At 39.7% G+C, this 22,427-nt stretch overlaps 1 protein-coding gene across 6 annotated transcripts in view; it reads right to left on the reverse strand.

Moving 5' to 3' along the window:
* Nucleotides 1-22,427, reverse strand: part of gdpd5b (glycerophosphodiester phosphodiesterase domain containing 5b) — a 67,296-nt gene that overhangs the window by 38,975 nt on the left and 5,894 nt on the right. For 4 of the 6 annotated variants that reach the window (XM_027150579.2, XM_027150577.2, XM_027150580.2 and 1 more), the window contains exon 2: nucleotides 10,074-10,248. In XM_027150579.2, the coding sequence (XP_027006380.1) occupies nucleotides 10,074-10,190 (117 nt within the window). In that variant the 5' untranslated portion in view covers nucleotides 10,191-10,248. Of the gene's footprint in view, nucleotides 1-10,073; nucleotides 10,249-21,171; nucleotides 21,309-22,427 lie in introns of those variants that run through there. The other 2 variants (XM_047820305.1, XM_047820307.1) reach the window with 2 other exon arrangements.

A 22,427-nucleotide genomic window follows, 5' to 3' on the forward strand; every position in this document is an offset into this window, starting at 1 on the left:
ATGGAAATATATTTTAATCAGTATTCTTTGAAAAACAAACCTATATACCACACACACACACACACACATATATATATATATATATACATTTATGGAAAGTGAAACTAACTATATATATATACACACAGTTTAACGGCTTTCAAACGCCCTCTGCTGCACTGCATTTACACCAACACAACAGGACACAGGGATTAAACCCATCTGTACGTCAACAATACACATGACGTGCATGCAAACAGAAAAGACAGCAACGTTTCATACTGCTGCTTTTCTTAGATTCAGGCTTCACGGTCCGTCAGTTCCGGAGAAACACTGCGGTTCTGTTTACAGGCCCTTTGTGCTCGTGCTAAAGAACTGGGTAAATGGAAAATCTCTCAATTATTACTGAGGAGGGATCAATTTTCAGCAGGACAGACTGCATTTAACACGACACACACACACACACACACACACACACACACACACACACACACACACACACACACACACTAACTATTACAGGTATTAGCTGAATAGTTAAATGAAATAAGATGCTGCAGCAGAAGTCTGTCTATATCCACAGTGCAGTCATTGTTTTCAGAGAGCAGAATTGCCGGCTACGTGTGAAACACCATCCTATACGTCTAATCCAGCTTTTGTCTCGCTGCCAGAGATTGTGTCTTGCTTAATTAAAAATGGATACCCAAAGACGGAGTCGAACAAGGCTGGGGTTTAAGGAGGCACACAAGGGCAGGACCTCGGTTCTAAGCTTCTAAGTTTTTCCTGAGTGAATTCATTCATATATAAATTTACCGTCACAGAGATTTTATTAGGAACACCTGCACACCTACTCAGTGTAATGCAGAAGTTCATGAAGATTTGCATAAAGGACCAGTGTGATCTGTGAGATTTTGATTTTGAGTGAAAAATCTGCAGTCATGTCAACATTAGTCTCATCCCCAAATGTCATGCTCATGAATTCATGAGTTTTGCAGTCGTCGTCTGATCGACTGAATTCTACAGGATTTCCAGGAGATTCAGTTGGATTGTACAGGATTTCCACTTCGTCACAAAAACCACGGTTTCCTTCCTCCATGAAGGAAGTATGATGGCTTTGTGGCTATGATTGCTGAGGAGGTTCAGCTAAATGCTGCCTTTGCTAAATCATTCATTCATTCATTCATTTTCTACCGCTTATCCTAACTATCGAATCTCAGGCGTCATCGGGCATCGAGTGCCAACCCATCGCAGGGCACACACACACTCTCATTCACTCACAAACTACGGACAATTTTCCAGAGATGCCGATCAACCTACCATGCATGTCTTTGGACCGGGGGAGAAAACCGGAGTACCCAGAGGAAACCCCCGAGGCACGGGGAGAACATGCAAACTCCACACACACAAGACAGAGGTGGGAATCGAACCCCAACCCTGGAGGTGTAATGGCGAACGTGCTAACCACTAAGCCTCCTTGAGTGGTTTATATGTCTGTCAGTCACCTTCTTGGGTGATCCCTGGAGTTCAGACCTTCTGCCTTAAACTCTGAAGCTCTGTCTACATGAGACTATGTCAGTAATCCAGGAATGAGATACTAGAGATTTCCTTTAAATCCCATTAATCAACCAGAGAAAAATTTTGAAACTCAGAGGAAATTCAAAAGGAAATTATCTCCTTATTAAATAGTGAATGTAGACATTACAGGTTTTATTGGATGTTCTAAAAAAAACAAAAAACAACTAGCTGAGTGCTGAGATTCATGAGCGATGCTTAGATTGCACTTTGCTCCGAGAACATTCCAGAGGAAATCACTGTGCTATATTCAAAATTACTGCTTGTGTATGATAATCCACAGCAGGCAGTGTGTGTGTGTGTGTGTGTGTGTGTGTGTGTGTGTGTGTGTGTGTGTGTGTGTGTGTGTGTGTGTGTGTGTGTGTGTGTGTGTGTTTATGCAGAGGCTGAACTGAAATTGCTGACAGCACTGTATCATCTCCTGAGAGCCAGAACACAACAGGAAACAGGCCACTGTCTCAGAATTCCTCCCAAACGGAAAGCCGGAACTTTCTCCCTTCAGCTTACTGCATTTCAGTGTATAATATATAATATACACCAACACGGTCACATGACAATCCACAAAAGGCTTTGTCAGGTTTTGAGAGCTTTGCTTATTTGTGCAATTGTTCTGAAATGTACAGCAAAACAGTCATTTTGGGTATTTAAAGCAAACAACCAAACATAATGTGGTCATTTTCACACTGCATGAATACACAATACAGTTTTGTGGTACAGTATTTCACCATTTTAACACAGAGAAATATACCGAAGGAATAACAAAGTGTGTCTGTAAGTAAATCATTAGATCTGACAGTGAGTCAGTCATTTAGTTAGTGAGTCATTCATTCATTCATTCAGCAAGTCTATAATTTAGTCAGTTTATTAATCCAGTCAGTTATCATGTCAGTATTACTCCTGTCAAACAGGATGTCGGTCAGCGAGTCTGTAAATGAATAAGTCGGCCGGAAGGTCAGTCGGTACGTCAGTATTTAAGTCATTTATTGATTCATTTTCTACCGCTTATCCGAACTTCTCGGGTCACGCGGAGCCTGTGCCTATCTCAGGCGACATCGGGCATCGAGGCAGGATACACACTGGACGGAGTGCCAACCCATCACAGGGCACACACACACTCTCATTCACTCACACACTACGGACAATTTTCCAGAGATGCCAATCAACCTACCATGCATGTCTTTGGACCAGGGGAGGAAACCGGAGTACCCGGAGGAAACCCCCGAGGCACGGGGAGAACATGCAAACTCCACACACACAAGGCAGAGGCGGGAATCGAACCCCCAACCCTGGAGGTGTGAGGCGAACATGCTGACCACTAAGCCACCGTGCCCCCCAGTATTTAAGTCAATAAGAATTTAAGACTGTCATGAAGTCAGTAAAGTATTAAATCGGTCAGCAGGTCAGTCATTACTTCAATGAGCACTGGAAGTAATACATACAAGTCGAATTGTGTGTCGGTAATTAAATCAGAAAGCCAGTGAGTCACTGAATCAGTATGGAAGCTTGTCAGTAAACGAGTCAATTCAGTACTTATACCAATAGTACATTGGCAGATAAAATCATATTACAAATCATTGACAATGTCAGTCATTATTTATGCCAGTTAACTACTGTAGCTGTCAGTAGTTATGACAGTAATTCAGTCAGGAAATGAATCGGTATAACGTTAATTAAGCTAATTAGTCATAAAGACTGTGAGGAAGCCAGTAATTTAGCAGTTTATGAGTAAATCATTGAAGTCAGTTAGTCAGTAATTAGTTCAGCAAGTACTAATCTAAAAGTAAGTGTAAAATCGTGCATGCAGTCTAACAATGTCAGTAACTCGTGACCCATGTTAATAAGTAATTCAGTCAGTATGTAAGCCTGGAAGTAAATCAGCCAAGTCAATAATTCAGTAGTTCGTAAACCATATTTATGTCAGTGACACAATGGCATTCAGTAAGTCAGTAATTAATTCAGCTTCCAACTTGCTGTCAGTAGTTAAGTCAGTAGTTCAGTATCTACTGTATGTTAGATAATAAGTCTGTTGTTCTGTAATTCAGTACATTTAGATCAGTATGACAGTGATGAAGTAAACTGGTCATCAAGTCAGTAGTGCTACATAAGTTACCGTGTACAGTACATCAGTGAAGTAATGATAAATACTGTGATTGAGTCAGCAACTGCATACATTGGTGGGTAATTCAGTCATTAATCCAGTTAATAGCTACTTCAGGATGCTATGATACTTTACATTTACATTTATGGCATTTAGCAGACAGCCTTATCCAGAGTGACTTACAACTGAGCAACTGGTGCTTAAGGGCCTTGCTCAGGGGCCCAGCAGTGGCAGCTTGGCGGACGTGGGGTTCGAACCCATGTCCTTCCGATCGGTAGCCCAACACCTTAACACCCAACACCCAACACCTTAAACACTGAGCTACCCACATACATGATACATTAGTAGTTAAGACCGTAATTAATGCATCGGTTATATATTTTTGTCAGTAATTCAGTAGCCGATATCTAGTTTATTTAGTATTCCTTTCAGGATGTCAGTCATCAAGGCGGTAATGCAGAAAGTTACTAATTAAGCCAGTAAATTGGTAAAAAAAAAAAACAGTAACCCAGGCAGTTTGTAAGTCAGTTGTAAGCCTGTAATTACATCACGCAGTATAAAGGTGGGATAGTAAGACAATTATTCAGGCTGTAAATACAGCAAGTCTGGTAAGTCAATAATTAATTCAGTCAGTGGATAATTAAATTAGTAAGCGGGTCAGTAAGTGAGTAATCCTTATATGAAAAATGATCCGAGTCGGGGCGGATTAGATCATATCGTCAACAACAGCTAATATTTTAAATTTACGATAAGTGCATCTCTCACTGTTTTCTCCTCTAAATGCACTCCTACTGAGAGTTAAGCTCACATTAACGCTACACTCTCTACTCTTTACCACTGCATGGTGTATCTGACATGACTCTGTTTTTGAGGCACTGGCACTCAGGGGGCATATTAAACTCGCCATCCTTAAACATCTACCACAACGCTAATTCATGCAAAGTGCTTCAGAACAAAACTAATTATGTAGTGAAAGTGCCTCCTGAGAGCTCTGTGTGTTCTGGCTTCATTATAGTATGGCCGAGAGGCTTCAAATCACGGTAAGGCAATGACACGGTGTCATCTACTATTAGCACACAAAAACACACATGAAAAACCCCCACCGGCAACACGTTAACGTTTCCGCGAGGGCAGAATCCGAGAGACGGCCTCTCGCATCGGGGCCAAGCACTCGCCTTTCAGAAAACCTTCTCAGTGATGTGCGGTGCGCCGACAGCACAACTCGTTCCGCCTTTCATGCAAAGACGTGGGCAGGATTGACACGTTACTCCAAGCAAAATAAATAGATGCACAATTATGTTTTTTTTTTTTTTTTTCTGTAGTAAAACTTTATATATCTATAATATCTATGGGGGTTTTTACATCTGGTCACTTCATGTGTTTTCTGTGATCAGATAGCTATCCGATGGTAAAAAGACCAGGTCTAAATGCCCTCCGAAACGGTTTCGAGATATAAATCCGATGGTTCAAACCCCTTCAGGAGGTGGTCTGGGACGCGTTTCAAATGAAACTGGACAGGTGTAAATGCATGTGGTTGTTCAAGCCACATACGTCAGCGCTATACTCCTCCCAAACGGAAGTACGTCACTCGCAGGTGACTCGCGAGTCGTGCATCGCGTCAGAAATAAATATGTTTTTCCACTGGTGATGGCACTGGTCTTTCACCCAAGTGTCTCGTTGGATCTTAAAATGCACTGCTGCCGCCAGCAAAGATGCAGCAAACAGTAATTGCTGTTTTTTGTAGCAACCGCATACACCAAAGCGTGTTCCATTTCAACCCGGTACTTCCGGTACCGGGTCTCAAAATGGCCTTTTTCCCCCATAGACTCCAATTATAAACTTTGGAGGTTTATAACTCGGCAAGCTTTAAAACTCTCTACACCAAACTCGGCCAGATCCTTTAGGGTGATACTCTGAACAACGGTTTAAATTGGTGTACCGACTGGCCTTTCGGTTGTCCCGCAGCCCCGCCCCAAAATATGCAAAATCAAAAAACTTTTTACAACATGGACATGTGACATAGCAAAACACTCAGATCAATGAGGGGAACTCCCTGACGGGTATTCTGATGACGTCGTGTGACGTCACGTGATGTCACGTGAAAATAAAAAATTAGCACAACATGGACATGTGACATATCAAAACACTCAGCCAAATGAGGGGATCCTCAAGAGTGTTTGGATGATGTCACATGATGGCACAGAAAGCTAGGGTGCCAAAATATTTGGAAGTAAGTGGAGACACTTACTTCCAAATATTTTGGCACCCTAGCTTTCTGTCCACTTGCCTCCAAAAGCAACACTAACCCTTATGTCCACTTGCCTCCAAAAGCACCGTCCTTTGCGAATACTTGCACCGTCAAAGCCAACATGAAGGTTTGCCGTGACTAACTTTACAAATCTAGTTAAATATGATCATTTTATTGGTTTGATTCCTTTATACCATTTTTTTCCAAGTTGAAACCATTTGGAATAAAAAGGTTTTATATCAACGTATAACATTCTTGATTCTGATTGGTCAGAAGATTCATTTTGTTTTAACAGCAGGTTGGACAATAGTGCAAATAATAGGCTAAAAAAAGAAAATATTTGGTGTACAATCAATTGAAATATTTTTTGAAATAGTATTTGACATTTGAGGGTGAAGCCTCCAGTGCCAATACTTTGCAACAGTCATGCGAAAATGAGAACCACTTTGGGATGTGATGGAACTGGAAGATTACCTTCCCAAGTGCTTTTCTTAAGTCCTTGTTTAGCATCGAGCCCTACTAATCTCTAGTCAGCCAACTCTCAATATGTAAGAGTATCACAAGCCTACAGACCAGCTGCTCAGCTTCGCTCACACTTCATGTTTTCTGAAATAAACGTCGTCAACAGATAAAAGTGTGAGGATTTTGTTCGCTTTGTTTATTCAACCATAATGTGGAAAAAGCAGTAGCAGAGATTCAGTTAAAAAACTGCAGGACGCCATGTGCTATGTGTTGGGTTTAAACACTGTGTAGGAAGATAGCAGTAATATAAAAGTACCACTGTACATATTGCACTCTCGGTCCCTGATACCGCATTATAGAAGGATGTAAATGCCACGTGTTGGCAGTCGACACACAGATTATAAAAATTCCACTTGGTGCATATAAATAATTCAGGAAGTCAGTGAAGTGGAAAAACAGCAGATTCTCTAATTAAATGCATGAAAGCTGTAATGTGGACAAAAAGAAAAGAAATAATAATAAAAAAAAAACATTCAAGGTATTAAAGAAATTAATTAGACACTCAGCTGTAAAAGATCTTAAATTTGGTGGATAATGTCACTTTTTGCAAGGAATATTTTACACACACACACACACACACACAAACGCACACACACACACACACACGCATACACACTCACACAGACTCACACAGACAGACACACAGACAGACAGACACACAGACAGACAGACACACAGACAGACAGACACACAGACAGACAGACACACAGACAGACAGACACACAGACACACACACACACACACACACACACACACACACACACACACACACACACACACACACACAGAAACACAATAGAAGGATATAGAGAATATGGCAAAATCCTGATGACCTTTTTTTCTTCCTAAACAGAGATTATGAACAGATGGAGAGTTTTTTTTTTTTCTTTTTAAGCTGCATCATCATCACAGCCAGAGGAAGTACTGTTTTAGGCAAAACTATTAAACTATTAGTTCATAGAATATATGAACTTTTTATCTGATCAACTTTTTATTGCTTTGCTATCAAACAGCTGTACACATTGGGTCACTGAGTTCAGTTTCCTTTCCAGTCCTTCACATAAAACTTTCACGGTTCACGTTAAAGGAAAATCTCTTTTCTCTCTTTTTTTTGCTGTTGAGACATTTATTTAATTATTTATTCAGATTTTTTTTGTCTGTCTGTCTGTTTAGTTATTCATTTAATTATTTATTTCACTGCAATGCTTCAGCTCCACTTATCCTGTTATGAGGCAACTGCCAATGAATCCAAAGTTCTGACTGATCACTGATCATTATCCTTAAACTTTCTCTAACTGAACTCCTGAATAATTTAATGAGAATTAAAATTGTTGTAACTTCTACACCACGGCAAACACCACCATCATCATCATCACCACCACCACAATCATCATCAATACCACCACCATCATCATCATCATCACCACATTCACCACCACCGCCAACACTACCGTCACCATCATCGTCATCACCATCACCACCATTAATCACCACTACCCCATCGTCACTACCATCACAATCATTACCACCACCGCCAACACCACCATCATCACCAATACCACCATTAATACCACCACCACCACCACCATCATCATCATCATCACCACCACCATTGTCACCACCACCCCATCATAACTGCCATCACAATTACTACCACCACCGCCAACACCACCATCATCATCACCACCACCACCACAATCATCACCAATACCACCATTAATACCACCACCACCACCACCACTGCCAACACCACCACGACCATTATCATCATCATCATCACCACCACCACCACCACAATCATCACCAATACCACCATTAATACCACCACCACCATCATCAGCATCATCATCATCACCACCACCATTATCACCACCACCCCATCATCACTGCCATCTCAATCACTACCACCACCACCACCACAATCATCACCAATACCACCATTAATACCACCACCACCACCACTGCCAACACCACCACGACCATTATCATCATCATCATCATCACCACCATTATCACCTCCACCCCATCATCACCATCATTACCACCACTGCTAACACCAACATCATCATCACCACCACCAACCCATCAACACCACCATAACCATCATCAACAATGGTAGCTCAAGCTTTAAGGCTCTGGGTTGTTGGAAGTTTGGGGTTCAGCACTGCCAGGCTGCCACTGTAAGGGCAACTGAACAACCCTCCCTTCTCCACGGGCACTGTATCATAGCTGCCCCCGTGCTTTGACCCCAACCTGCTTGGTTAGGATATGCAAAGAAAAATAATTCCACTTATGAGCGGATCATATCCGCAGTATCGGGTGCTACAGTTTGCTTTTTCGCCCTGGCCTTTATTCACTTCAATAGATACTAAAAACGATGTTGATCGGACACCTTTACGTTTTGTTAAGCTGATCTACTGTGTACACATGCTGTTTGCTTTATATGCTCGGCGTACTTTGGCATTTTTGTATTTAATAATAAGTGTCCTTGGTATCTGGCATACACACTTGATATATTTGAGATTCATTGTGAGTACACCACTTCTAAGTTCCGAGCACTTTATTATTAACACTTTTACACCTAACTACACATTTGTGCTGTTATCTAATCAGCCTACTGTGTGTCAGCAGTGTAGTGCATAAAATCATCTAGATACAGATCCTCAGCTTGAGGTTATGTTCACATCAACCATCAGAACAAATTTAACCATCAGAATTAATTTGGCGTGTTGATTTTTTTTTTCTTCAAGAAAAAGTGATAAAAGATGAATAGTCAGAATATAAAAATGACTCAAGAGGACACACATGCAGTCCTCCACCTCTCTGCGTGACCTCCAGCATGCACGCGTGTACTCGACAACTCCGAACTGTGCCGTTATATAAAGTCTCTGACTGATGCCTATCTAGTGCGCTCTTCACTCTCCCTGGGAGGCGGTTATGTCCTGCGACCCAAATCCCTTTCCAAAGGCGGCTCAAGGTTCAGATTTATGGTTGCATATTTCAGTCGTGTACATATTACCAACATTCGAGTAGATTTTATACTTCTTGAAATATTGACCAACATGAGTTTATGTTAGTGTAATTTCATAAGATGAGAAGATGAGGATTAATGTTTAATCTACGCCTGGAAGACTGACATTTAGGGTCATATCATCTGTATATTACACACTACTGCTGCTGTATATTGCACAAAAGCATAATATTGCACAATATTGTTATTTGCACTCCCACACTTTATGTACATTACTGATCGTTCATATTCCATATTCATATTTTATTCATTCTATAATCCACATTTTATACTCATTCTGTCTACATTGTATCTCATCATCTGCATTGATTTCTTGTATAGTATTGTTGTATTTATGTTTGTACCTTTGAGTCACAAACTGCTGGATCCAAATTCCTTGTGTGTGTCAACACACTTGGCCAATAAATCTGATTCTGATATCATAGACTGACTCTACTGTTACAGATACAAGGAGTCAAATGCATATTTACTATACTGTACTATTTCTTTAGTATTTTGTTAACAAAAAATTCTAAATCGTGTAAGACATCACATAATGTGATGTCTTCTATGACGTGTTCCCAGACTGGCTGTCGTGAAGAGCAACGCAGCTTTCTGACAAGTAAAATCAAGACACCGCTTACCTTAGTGGTGTCATCGTGTGAGCGCTGGTAACGTTTCCATCGGCAGCCGTAGATCCCCGTTAGACAGGACAAGCAGAGTTGTCTCTCATAGACCTGCAGGGGTTGGTGTTTCACCATGCTCCTTCAGCCTGGACTCCACTCCACTCTTCTACCATCCCACTGACAGCACAGTGACCTACAGAGAGAGAGAGAGAGGGAGGGAGAGAGAGAGAGCATGTTTGTTTTAGCATCATAATGAAGAAATAGATAAGAACAGATAAAGAGACAGACAAAGAATGAGAATGAGAGTCAAAAAGAAAAGAGAAAACAAAAGAGAGATAAAGAGACAGACAGACAGGTAGTGCACAGTGGGGAGGGAGAGAGGGAGAGAAAGAGAGAGAGAGAGAGAGAGAGAGAGAGAGAGAGTTGTTTGAGCATCATAATGAAGAAATAAGAACAGATAAAGAGAGACAGACAGACCCAGACAAAGAGTGAGACAGAAAAAACAAAAAAAAGAGATAAAGATACAAACAGACAAGGTGGGTAGTGCAAGGTGGGGAGAGAGAGAGAGAGAGAGAGAGAGAGAGAGAGAGAGAGAGAGAGAGAGAGAGAGAGAGAGAGAGAGAGAGAGAGAGCACAATTTGTAAAAGTCATATGAAAAAGAGAAAACAAAAATGACAGACAGATAGACATGTATTTTGAGGTAAAAAGAGAGAAAATGACAGACAGACAGAGAGTGAGACAGGCAGAGGAAGACAAAAAGAGAGATAAAAGCATGAGCAAACTGCTTTCTGGCACTAATGCTGGTCTGACACAATCTATTACACATTTAGTTATAGGAGCGGTCTGTGATTTCTATTTAATAATTTATTTATTTTAATGTCCGTACGCTGTTAGTCCTCTATTTAAAGTTTCCTACTGCTAAAGCTCTTCATTTTGTAATATAAATCTAATGTAATCTGGCAGTATTCACGTTATAATAGACTTCACCTGTTGCTTGATCCTTAATAAAACTAGAATTTGAGCCACAAAAAACAACAACAGACACAATAGTTGCCTGTACGACCTCTAGGTGGTGCCGCTGTACCGACGTCAATACGATCAATAAAATGATCATGTTTGCGTTTTGTTTAATTACCTCACTTGGTGCATTTTGATTGCAATGTTTAACAACAAATGTTCAAAATAAGAGAAAGAAACTCCTGAGCGATAGAACGACAGAACAAACGTCTCTAAATACAGGTCAATTATTTAAATTCAAAAAGCTCCACCACTTGGATTAGCATTCAGGTGGTTTGTGTGTGTGGCTTTAGAGGACACACAAAAATTATGGTTCTGTTGACGAAACTGCAATCGCACCTTTAAAGTTTATTTAGATGTAACTGTTTAGCAACTAACCTGTTAAGTCTACTTCACCTAGTATTAATTTAATTAAAAGAGGTATACATTTGCAGCCATAGCAGTTTTTGTTCATTACACTATGCGGTAGCTTCAGATCAGTGAGTCTAACACGCTAGTTTTAGCCACTGAACGACTCATATGGTTAAAAATTATAGCATTATGCAAACAAGTGTCTTTTTATAACCTTAAAAGCAGGATGCAGGGTAATTTTTAAACTAACGCGCATGTAAATCCAGAGACTAGATGTAAATTCTGGTTGCCCAAATAACCATTATGGCTTTTATTGCTAAATGGATTCTCCAAAGAGCAACGAGAGAACATAAAAGCTACTCGTTCTTATTTGTTAGTGCTACTCCTGCATAGCTGCTTAATGTAGCGGTTCACAAGTGGACCCAAAATGGCTATCAAGCCCATCAGAGGCATTCAAGAGGCACAGAGTGGAGACCACCGGCAGTCTGGGATTTACATTGTGCCAGAGGAAACGGCTTTATCTCTGTAATTTGAGTTTGTACTGTGTAGCTCTGACTCTAGACATAAGACTAGTAGCTGAATTCTAAGGGAGGTTTAAGGCATATGAACGTTCAGTGTGCTAATATTAGCTAGCTGGCTACATTTAAGTAAAATAAAATTACTTAAAAATGTTATGAAAATTCATAGAACATTCATAAAAATTCTTAGCAGGTAAGGAAGTAATGTTTATATAAAATAAAAAATAAAAATAAAAAATAATAAAATGTTATAATGTCATGAGTGCTAAAGCTAACATGAACTACCCAACATGAACTACCCTGACAAGATTTCTAAGAGATTTTGGGGTAATGTTTAGGTTAAAATAATAATAATAACAATAATAATAATAATAATAATAATAATAATAATAATAATAATAATAATAATAATAATAATCATCATTTTCTTAATCTTGTGTGTTAACGGTAACAATGTACTCAGTATGAGCTAATCTGACATGATTTCTGTGAGAGGTTTTTGGAATTATTTAAAAATAGAATCATAATCTAAGATGCTAAAGCTAACCATATATGTAGCCCATATTTTATTTAATAAAACATGCATAAGATTTACTGATAAGATTACGTGCTATTTCAAGGCACGATTTCAAGAAGCATTTGTAAGTAAACATAAAAGATTATTATTATAGTCCCTGTATTGTCTAGCTATCAAGCCAACATAAACAGTTTGTGCTTGACAGGCTGAATCTACAAGCTTTAATCATGTGCTATGATATGAGCAAGCTTTAATCATGTGCTAATATTAGCTAGACAGCATACTTTAGCAGATACTTTAGTCTAGCTTTCTAACTAATATGCAGGCAATGTATTTGTTAACAGAAAAGGAAGAGTGAGCAGGCCGACTGCCAACAATATTAATTATCCCTTATAAAGGTTGTAGATCTTTGTACTAGTGTGTCATGGCACTGAATTTACCACACAGGCTAAAGATCTTTATGAAGGGTTATACCAAGCCGACAATCTATAAATCCATCTCCTTTATCTTGAAGGTCAGACATGACAACTGCAGCTAATTCACTTAGCAGTCAATAAAGTATATCTCAATTGCTAACAAGAGACAAGCAAATTAAAAAGTGGCCAAAATATGTCGAGTGACACTCTGGTGTCCTTAAATAAAAACGATAATCAGTTTTTACAACTCCGGTTTCAACATTTCTTAAGGAATAGCTATGAAATGATACATGATGAACTCCTGGCGAAAAATGATGTATTTCCTGTTTCTGATGCTCGTCAGGGGTCTTCCTTCAAGATGAATTTTCTTTAGACGAGTGTACAGATTTAAGACAATATTAAGGGTGTATGTGGGTTATAGGGTTACGATACGATGTATGTGTGTTTTGGTAGACACGATCTCGTACAGCATTTATATGATTTCATATAGTGGAATTAGCGCTAATTCTAGCGCTGTTAACTAGTATATACCTTCCAATATTGGTAGAACAGTCAGTCATCATATATTAATAATGCCATAATGTATAACACACATGCTTCAAGATCCAAGCCAGATAATGGTTACACAACCTTTAAAGTGGGTACAACATCAGTCTTTGTATTCCTACATAGTGTGCACAGTTATTCATACGAGAGGGTTAAACAGTGATACGGATTAGCTCCTGCTGATAGGATCTTGTGATGAGATGTAATCATCATCTCTGTACACATAACCTTGAGAATATGAAAACAAGAGATAGTATTTTACTACAATTACACCATGCCATGTATCACACAGCTGAGGAAAGTTAACTCTTCTGAAAATGTGCACACTATTGACCGAACCGGAGTTCAGTTAGATTTTATTTAACTATGACATTACGTCAAAGCCGCTTAGATGGGAATCTGGATGTAGGGTAAATTTAGATCCCCAATGAGCAAAGCAGGAGGATCCAAGATGTATGAGAAAGAAACCTGAGAGGAACCAGACTCAAAAAGTAATGCAGGTGCTTCTGGATTTTCCTGCAGGTACTCCGCAGGTTTCCTCACCAGTCCAAAGACATTCATTATAGACTAACAGACATCTCTAAATTGTCCCTAGCATGCAAGTGTGTCAGTGTGTGTGATTGTGCTCTTTGATGGGTTGCCACCCAGCCTACAGTAAGGTTGTCCCTAGCCTTGTGCCCCGAGCCCCCTGGGATAGATTCCAGACTCCATGACCCTGTGTACAATAAGCACTTCAGAAAATGGATGAATCGGATGGATGTTAACATTATCATCGATGTTCTCTGAGAATGCAACACGATGTCCAACGTTAGAAACTTTACTAGAAGAAGATAATAATCGTAACATTGTTCATTTTACTGTTCCCATCGTTCATGATCTAATGCACTTAATTAGCAAGCTAGTGCTTTGCCATACGTTATTATGGTGTTATCTACCTCTTTGTAGCTTTGTGAATCTACCAAAACATAAGAGCTGGTTACTATATTTATATTTTTCACTACTAAGTAATGATAGTGTAACTTCTAAAGGGACCGAGAAACGATGATACCGTTCGTCCTGCTTTTGCATAACCCTATCGTTGTCTTAGATATGGTTTCATGTTGTTGCTTCTAAACAATATTCCTTCCTTCTTTGTGTGCAAATAGAGAACATGTCTAACAGTTGAATTTACTTGACAATCTGGATGTGCTACCAGTTTTCTGACTGTACCTGCTAAGGAATGTAAAACACCTAATGAAGGTCAAATTACAACTGATAAAAAAATATCTCTTCATCTAAATGATTCCCAGACTGAACCCTGTACTTGCTAACCCTGTTCCTGCTGACCCTTTGCTCTGCTCATACCCCAGCGAGGATTTTAAAAGAACAGACGGATTTTCTGCTGCCTCATATCCTACCAGCCGAAGAAAATTACAGAATAACAGTGTGCTATGGGGAAATGTTTCAGCACATTGGACTGTAGTTTCAATGAAGTGAAAACACAGCATTTTTAAGCCTTTTCTAAGTGGGTGGATGTGAAAGTCACCAAACAAGAAGCTCAGAATAAAAACCAGGACTACAATATTTCACTCATAACCCTAACCGCAACCACTGACATGGACAACATGCCTCACTAAAAAAAATTAAACCATAACTGCCAAGTGTATGCTAAAAATAAAATAGTTTAGAGTGGATTATTTTTCTCATAAAAACTACCTAAAGTGTATTGTTCCTCTTTGACTACAGCAAATTATAATATTTTTTAAAATAATAATAATAATAATAATAATAATAATAATAATAATAAAACAGCACAACCATTTTAACCATTTCTAGCCAAGATTTAAAGGTGGGGTCTCTGTTGTTTGAAAGCCAATGTTGACATTTGAAATCACCAAAACAAACACGCCCCTAACCCAAATGGGTCCCACCACACATACACTAGACAAATATAACCCAAGTATAACCCAGACAAGTATTATGTCAGAACATTTACATTTACGGCATTTAGCAGACACCCTTATCCAGAGTGACTTACAACTGAGCAACTGAGGGTTAAGGGCCTTGCTCAGGGGACCAGCAGTGGCAGCTTGGTGGACCTGGGGTTCGAACCCATGAGCTTCCGATCAGTAGCCCAACACCTTAACCACTGAGCTACCACATCCCAACATAGAACATGTTGGGGCAGCTGACTGAGGGTATATTTTTATCAATAAATGAACTCAATGAGTAGTACTATGGTCATACAAATGTGTTTTTGTAGTACTGTGTGTTGTACCGTGAAAGATTTAACTCCGTTTCACGCGGAAGACGTTCAGTTCTCTCCAGCGCTGGAAAGCTGATCCTATATGAACACGTCCTACTTCTTGCCTTATCGTAAGCCTTTCTTCGCTTTCTTTCTTTGTTTTTATCCTCCATGTCAATGTTAAATCCATTTCCTGCTAATGTCACACATGCGCACTGAACACTCTCTCCGCCCATATTGACAAGACCCGCCCCTTTCTGCTCAGTCGCTACACGTTAGTTTTGTTTTTGTTTTGTTTGGCGACCCGAATCAGTTTTCTGAAGCATTTCTCAAACAACAGAGACCAGACCTTTAATGTTGCGAGACAAGATCCTGTTATCACTTACATTACGGCAGCTTTAAACACTTATTCCCTTACAACCTTGCCTTTTTAACGTATATTATATATATTTATAATATTATATAATACTTAATAAAATAATCTCTACATTATTAATATCGGATTATGTGGATCGTCTCCCACACAAGAGCCTGTGTGAGTTCTATTATATGTACAAACAAAAAACCTACTATAATGAGCACATTAGTATAAACCTGTGATCATAGATAAAGCCTCCCTTATGGCACATTACCTTCAGACCTACTGGAGCCTATTGAAACATTATGTACTGCAGGTAAAATAGGTATTGAACATCATTTTTCTCATTAAATAAAGGTGCTGTTTAGTTCAACTTTGTCACTACACATGTACAAGTACAAGGCAACGAAATGCAGTGTCAGGAAGTCGCAAACCAATATCCAAAAGCTCATGTAGGGTGTACGATGTATAGGCACGGATGTTCTGCATGAACAGACCCAAGATAAGCCAAAAACAATACAGCAAAATTGCAGATTCTCGAGAGACCCTGAGTCTCTCGATGTAATTTTTTTCCAAAATAAATAAATAAATAAATAAAAATAACATGAAATTTTGACATGAAATTTTCACCAGATGTTGGTAACAACCCAACTAAACCATACATATAAAGAAAAAAACTTATAAGCTCAGAAATTAAGTAATAAAATGGAATGACACGGGGAAAAGGTATCGAATATGCTTACAGAAATTTATTTAATACTTCGCACAAAATCGTTTTTTGGCAACCTCGTGTATGGAGTAACTATTCGCGTGCATTGCTCAGGTGTTATTTTGGCCCGTTCTTCTACACATCTTCTACACATCAACTTCAAATCTTGAAGGTTTTGTGGACCTCTTATATGAACTCTGATCTTTAATTCTTTCCATAGATTTTCTATTGAATTCAAAGTTCATGTCAACAGCAACTATAGAAATATATTTACTGAGAATATATATTTACGGCTTACTTTACCCTCTGTATATAACTGTATACGATACATACTTAAAATAAATCTTCGAAGAAGCCTCTTTTTATTATTCCCTTTCTTCCAGCAGTTAAACATTCCTGAGATTCCTTCTCACGTCTCTGCTTCGCTTTCACATGTTCCCACAGACTCACATGAACCTGCCAGCGTGGCATGAGGACACAATAAACAACAAACCACATGACATAATCTATCTTTGGACCTCTGTCATTTTGGGAAGTGTGTTTACGAGCTTGCAGCAAGCCGTGTCGCAACCGTACAAGCGTCAGGTCTCCTAGACAAGGGAATATCACATAAAACCTTGAGCCCCACCTTGGAGGTCAGCAGTTAAGACACAGGGGAGGCTGTGAATACTTTGTGCTTTGGCAAGGAGATGTCAAACTCGGTGCAAGTCGGGTAGAGTTTTAGCTTATTACTGTCAGGGGAAAAGAAACACACGCTCTTACTTGGCTTGGAAATACGGGAGAAAAACAAGTGACGCATTTGGAAAACTAGATACAAAGTAAATCAGGTCAAAATACAAACCATGTGACTGATCAAGTCAAGTATCATGATTAATCAAGTCAAGGTTAATGACTAGTGTATTGTAGATAATGACTATGCAGACGACATAACTACCAAAGCATGGGGTCACGTACTGATGAGTTTCATTAACAGGTTGTTTGTACTTGACTTTATTGAAAGACCTCCAGCGCTGACTCAACCTCCTCCCACTCACATTCCCCATGACATCCAGAAATATTCAAGTGACCATCTGTTTGCTCAACGCCGCTTTGTGCAACACCCAAACTAAAATACTCCCTGTCAGAGAGGGTGTGGGTGTGACTTCATGTTATAAAGTGTCTGAGACCGAATAGTCTACAATTTCGAAAACCACCCCTTAAGAACAACAGTCATTTTGAACATGTATTGTAGACTTGCCCTGTTTTTACACCTGAATAAACCAAACATGGGGTTTAGCCCTAGGTAATGTTGCTGATGTTTTCCATGAGAACTGCTGTGTGAATAGTCTTTGGCTTCTTTTGTATTTATTTATAACATTAACAAGATGCAACTGGGTATTTTTACCTTAAATAGAGTATTACTTTAATTCCCACCAAACTCTATGCATCTCCCTTCATTTTGGATCTTTTAAAAAAAAAAAAATCCCAAAAAAAATTCAAAAAAAAAAAACTACAATACTTTTTGTGTACGACAAAATCACGTAATAATAATAAAAATAATTTTGTGTATGACAAAATTCACTGTTTCTTTGTACAACATGAAGACTCCAAGAAATCCATGCTGTTGACTCGGATTTGTTCTGATACTGATAATGAGTTTTTTATTTAGTCACTGATGTAATAAATCCACTCCAGGATACAGGTCAGAAAGTTCTCATTCACAAAAGGCTTAAGTATCATAAGGTAATACGTTTAGCACTCTAAAGCAGCAGGATCGTCACTAAACAAAAGGTATGTGTTACCATGACTATCATTTAAAGCGACCATTTGGGTGATAACACGTGTAACAATACCAAGAAAATGTGCACGTGACCATGATTAACATTTAAAGACATACGGCTAGATAACAAGGTATGACCCTGCCATTTGTGAGACACTTGGTACTTACACTTCATTTACATTTAAAGCATTAAAACTACAAAGACTAATAACGGTATAAAATGTCCGATCAGGATTTTTCCTGCGTTCTTCTGGACTCCGGTGAACCAGAAGTACTTCTTGTATTTTGTCATGCTACGCTGAAATAAACTTCTTATTCTTCAGTAAGATCTTCGCCCTCGTCGTTTTATTTTATTACACTGATTTTCCTGAGAAGAACAACCCAGAAGTCTCTATTCTCAGCACAGATGCCAAACTTTCCCAAGCCAAATGTTTACCTAAGCTCCCTAGAGGGGCTGGGGGCCACCCCGGGCTCTCTGTCCAGTGGGACATGCCTCTTTTCCACCGGAAAGAACCGGGTGCTGGTTCAGCGCTAACGCTAGTGCTGGTTCAAAGTTGGTTCCACTGGCGAACGTTCTAAGAACCGGTTTGCCTTTCCACCGGCTAGAGAGCATCACAGAGCCGAGTGTGACGTCACTGTATACGTGTCACGTGTCCCAGCAACGTTAGCGCAGCAGCGACAAACACAAACACAACAACAATGGCGGATGTTGCTTTACTGTTAACGCTCATGGCTTTGCGAACCTACATTGGCATCCAAACGCGGCGAATAAAACGTGTACGTGCGGCTCCGTGTAATCTGTATAAACAGGAGGTTGTAATCGATAAAGTACATAACGTTATTTTATCGTTAACACAGAAAAAATTAGCCTTAGCATGTAGCTACCTACTATCATGTGTGCTAATAATATATCATATCGCGGTAAAGTAAAAGTGTATGAAACATCAGTATACTTAAGGTACATTATCAAATGCGTTAACAGTAGCCCCGCCCACAGCCCCGCCCACAGCCCCCGCCCCCAAGCGGTTCTTAAGTCTAGACCAGCAACGTTTTGGTGCTACTTAAGAACCATTTTTCCTGGTTCAGAGCCGGTGCTTTGGGGGTCGAAACAGAAAGAACTGGTTCTAAATTAGGCTCCGAACCTGCACTCAAACTGCCTCGGTGGAAAAGGGGAATTACAGCTCTAGTGGTAGCCAAGCAAGGGGTATCTTTACCTCAAGTGGATCTTCTGAAAACGGTTCTCATCATGTAGAGCAAGATGTCACTTGCAAGCTCATTATTTCAGTCACTCGCCACAACCTATGACCATAGGTGAGGATATACGTGGACTGACTGACAAACAGACAGCTTTGTCTGCTGAGCTCCTGCTTCACCACCACAGAAATGTAGAGTGACTCTTTAGCTTCTGATGCATTAGGGTTCTGGAAAATGTAGAAATGTTATATTTCCTGTTTACGTTGCTCCTATGAAGATATCAGTGGCTCCATTTAAGAAATGGTTCAATCGTTCAACTAACACAGAAGTGAAAGTACTACATTGTGTACTTCCTCAGATGAAGTAACCTCAAAGCACATGTTGTGGGAAAAATCACTAAAAAACACTCCAATCTACTTCATCTCCAAATGTGTTTGAATAAATGCAGAGTTTGAAGGTATGTGAAGACAAGAGCGGCAGAGAACCGGTTATCTGAATCTGGAAACAAAATCATATCATGAATCTTTTCTGTTGAAAAGTGGAGTTCCACTTAATCGTCCTTCAGGATTAATTCCAGAGAATCTTTGGTGAACAAACACCAGGGTCCTACAGGGTGCACATGTGTGGGAGTTTAGGGAAAAGTCCAGTTTACAGCAGTTCTCTAGAAACGTATAAAATGAGTAAAAGTGCTACAAAGGCTGATTTGAAGATTATCGTCACCCTTAATAGAGATGAACAAAAGTAGAACGAATACAAGCATTTAAAGAGATTTCCTTACTCCACAATCTCATTTTATTGCAATACTGCTTATGCTAATGTCTCGCCTGGAGACTCGAACACCAAGACTGGAGATTTTCTCGGCTACACAAATGATCAGTCCACTTAAACACTGTCATTTATACTGCAAAGGTTCGCTCTTTAACGAACTGTCGACTACTTGCATTTGCAATAAACTGCACATCTGCTCCAAGTAGCTACGAGTCTCTATATGATGACTAAACAACTTTACTCTCTCTTCCATGTAGGATTACTACAACCAGGTGATCGTGGAAATTCTTGCTTGTGCAGCTTTTCAGCAGTTTTTGGCTTTTGTTCCTGATTTACATAACATGATTTCAACACCCACCTTTACACAAACGACGAGGTGTTGTTTTAAAAAAGATCTCTACATAAGCGGACATAACCTAACGTTAGTGCTGCGTACCTTATTGACTTCAGCCTTAAGCAGTATTATACTTAAGGATAATCGCATTATTACTGCATAATCGACACTGAGACGTAAGATGCCGTGATTTGGACGAGGTGTCGTTTGCGTAGCTTCCATTACAACCTTAATCTCAAGTTCAGAGCTCACTCTTCACCTGAATAGAACATAAAGGAGAACACAGATGCTTTCATTACGGCCCGCAGCACAGCTAACCGGCACAAAGCAAGCTTTTGTTTAGAGATAAATAAGTAGATATGAAACGGCTAGACTAGAGAGTGCACAGGTGTAATGAAATAATACCATAATGGTGGTGGTGGTGGTGGGGGTTCTTTTATGGGTTATGGCTCTCTAAAGGAAAATCACAAGAAAATGAGTTAGATGAACTGAGTCATCGTGTCAAGGTCTCGATTCTCCGTCTTTCATCTCGTGTCTCTCATCTGTCAAAAAAAAAAACAAAAAAAAAACAGAGGTCTGTATGAGGAGGAGGAGAAGTGCAGGAGTCAGCAAAATGGTAGCGTAGCTAGCATGTAGAGTCTTGAGACTCTAAAGATTGATCTGTTTTAGCTGGTTGAATAGATTTGACTATAGATAGATTCAGGTTTTTTCTTAAGGACAGTGAAGGTCACAGGAAATACAACCAGGTCTGATTTTTCCAACCTCCAGCTTTGTATACTGTTTAGCAAACACAAGAAGATGCATAATGGTATTTTCAATACTGAGAGCATCCCATAATAAGAAACAGATCATCATCTGATTTTAGCAGTTACCGGATTATTTAAAGAGTTACGCAAACAGCATACTGTGTCGTCAGGATTGGAAAGGAAAAAAAAAATCACTACTGCAAATCGTTTCGGTCAAAATAAACCACAGCTATTGTTAACGATAACGGTGTAGCCGGGTTAAAATAGTCAGAACTGGCCATAAGCGATCCTAAAATCAGATGGGAATCGGTTTAGTAAACAGGAACCTAAAGTTCTGTGATCTGAACAAGGCTTCTCTGAATAAACGAACGATTTGCTAGATAGAACTAATGGTTTATCAGCCAGAAACCTGGGTCTTATAAACATCTAATATTGAAGGATTGAAGGATAAGGGCCTTCCTCAAGGGCCCAGCAATGGCAGCTTGGTGCTCCTAGGATACAAACTCACAACCTTCTGATCAGCTGTTTCTAACTGGCATGACTGGTTGTTTTCATATATGTTTCCAAGGCTGAGGTTTGATTCCAAATTATCTTTATTGTGCAAATAGGTACGTGAATGTGTCCTATGATGGATTGGACCCCACCTAGTGTCCTGAGTCCCCTGGAATTGGCTCAAGTTCCCCTTTGCCCTTGTGTAAGATAAGCAGTGTAGAAGATGGATTGAGGAAAAAAGTAAATATCTCAAAGTCTCATTGCGGTATCTGTGGGGCAGTGGTGGCTCAACTGGTTAAGGCTCTGGGTTGTTGATCAGAGGATCGGGGTTGAAGGCCCTGCACAGCCAAGCTGCCACTGCTGGGCCCTTGGGCAAAGCCCTCAACCCTCTCTGCTCCAGGAGGTGCTGTATCATAGCTGCCC

Source organism: Tachysurus fulvidraco, chromosome 11 (assembly GCF_022655615.1).
Source record: "Tachysurus fulvidraco isolate hzauxx_2018 chromosome 11, HZAU_PFXX_2.0, whole genome shotgun sequence".
Lineage (NCBI taxonomy): Eukaryota > Metazoa > Chordata > Actinopteri > Siluriformes > Bagridae > Tachysurus > Tachysurus fulvidraco.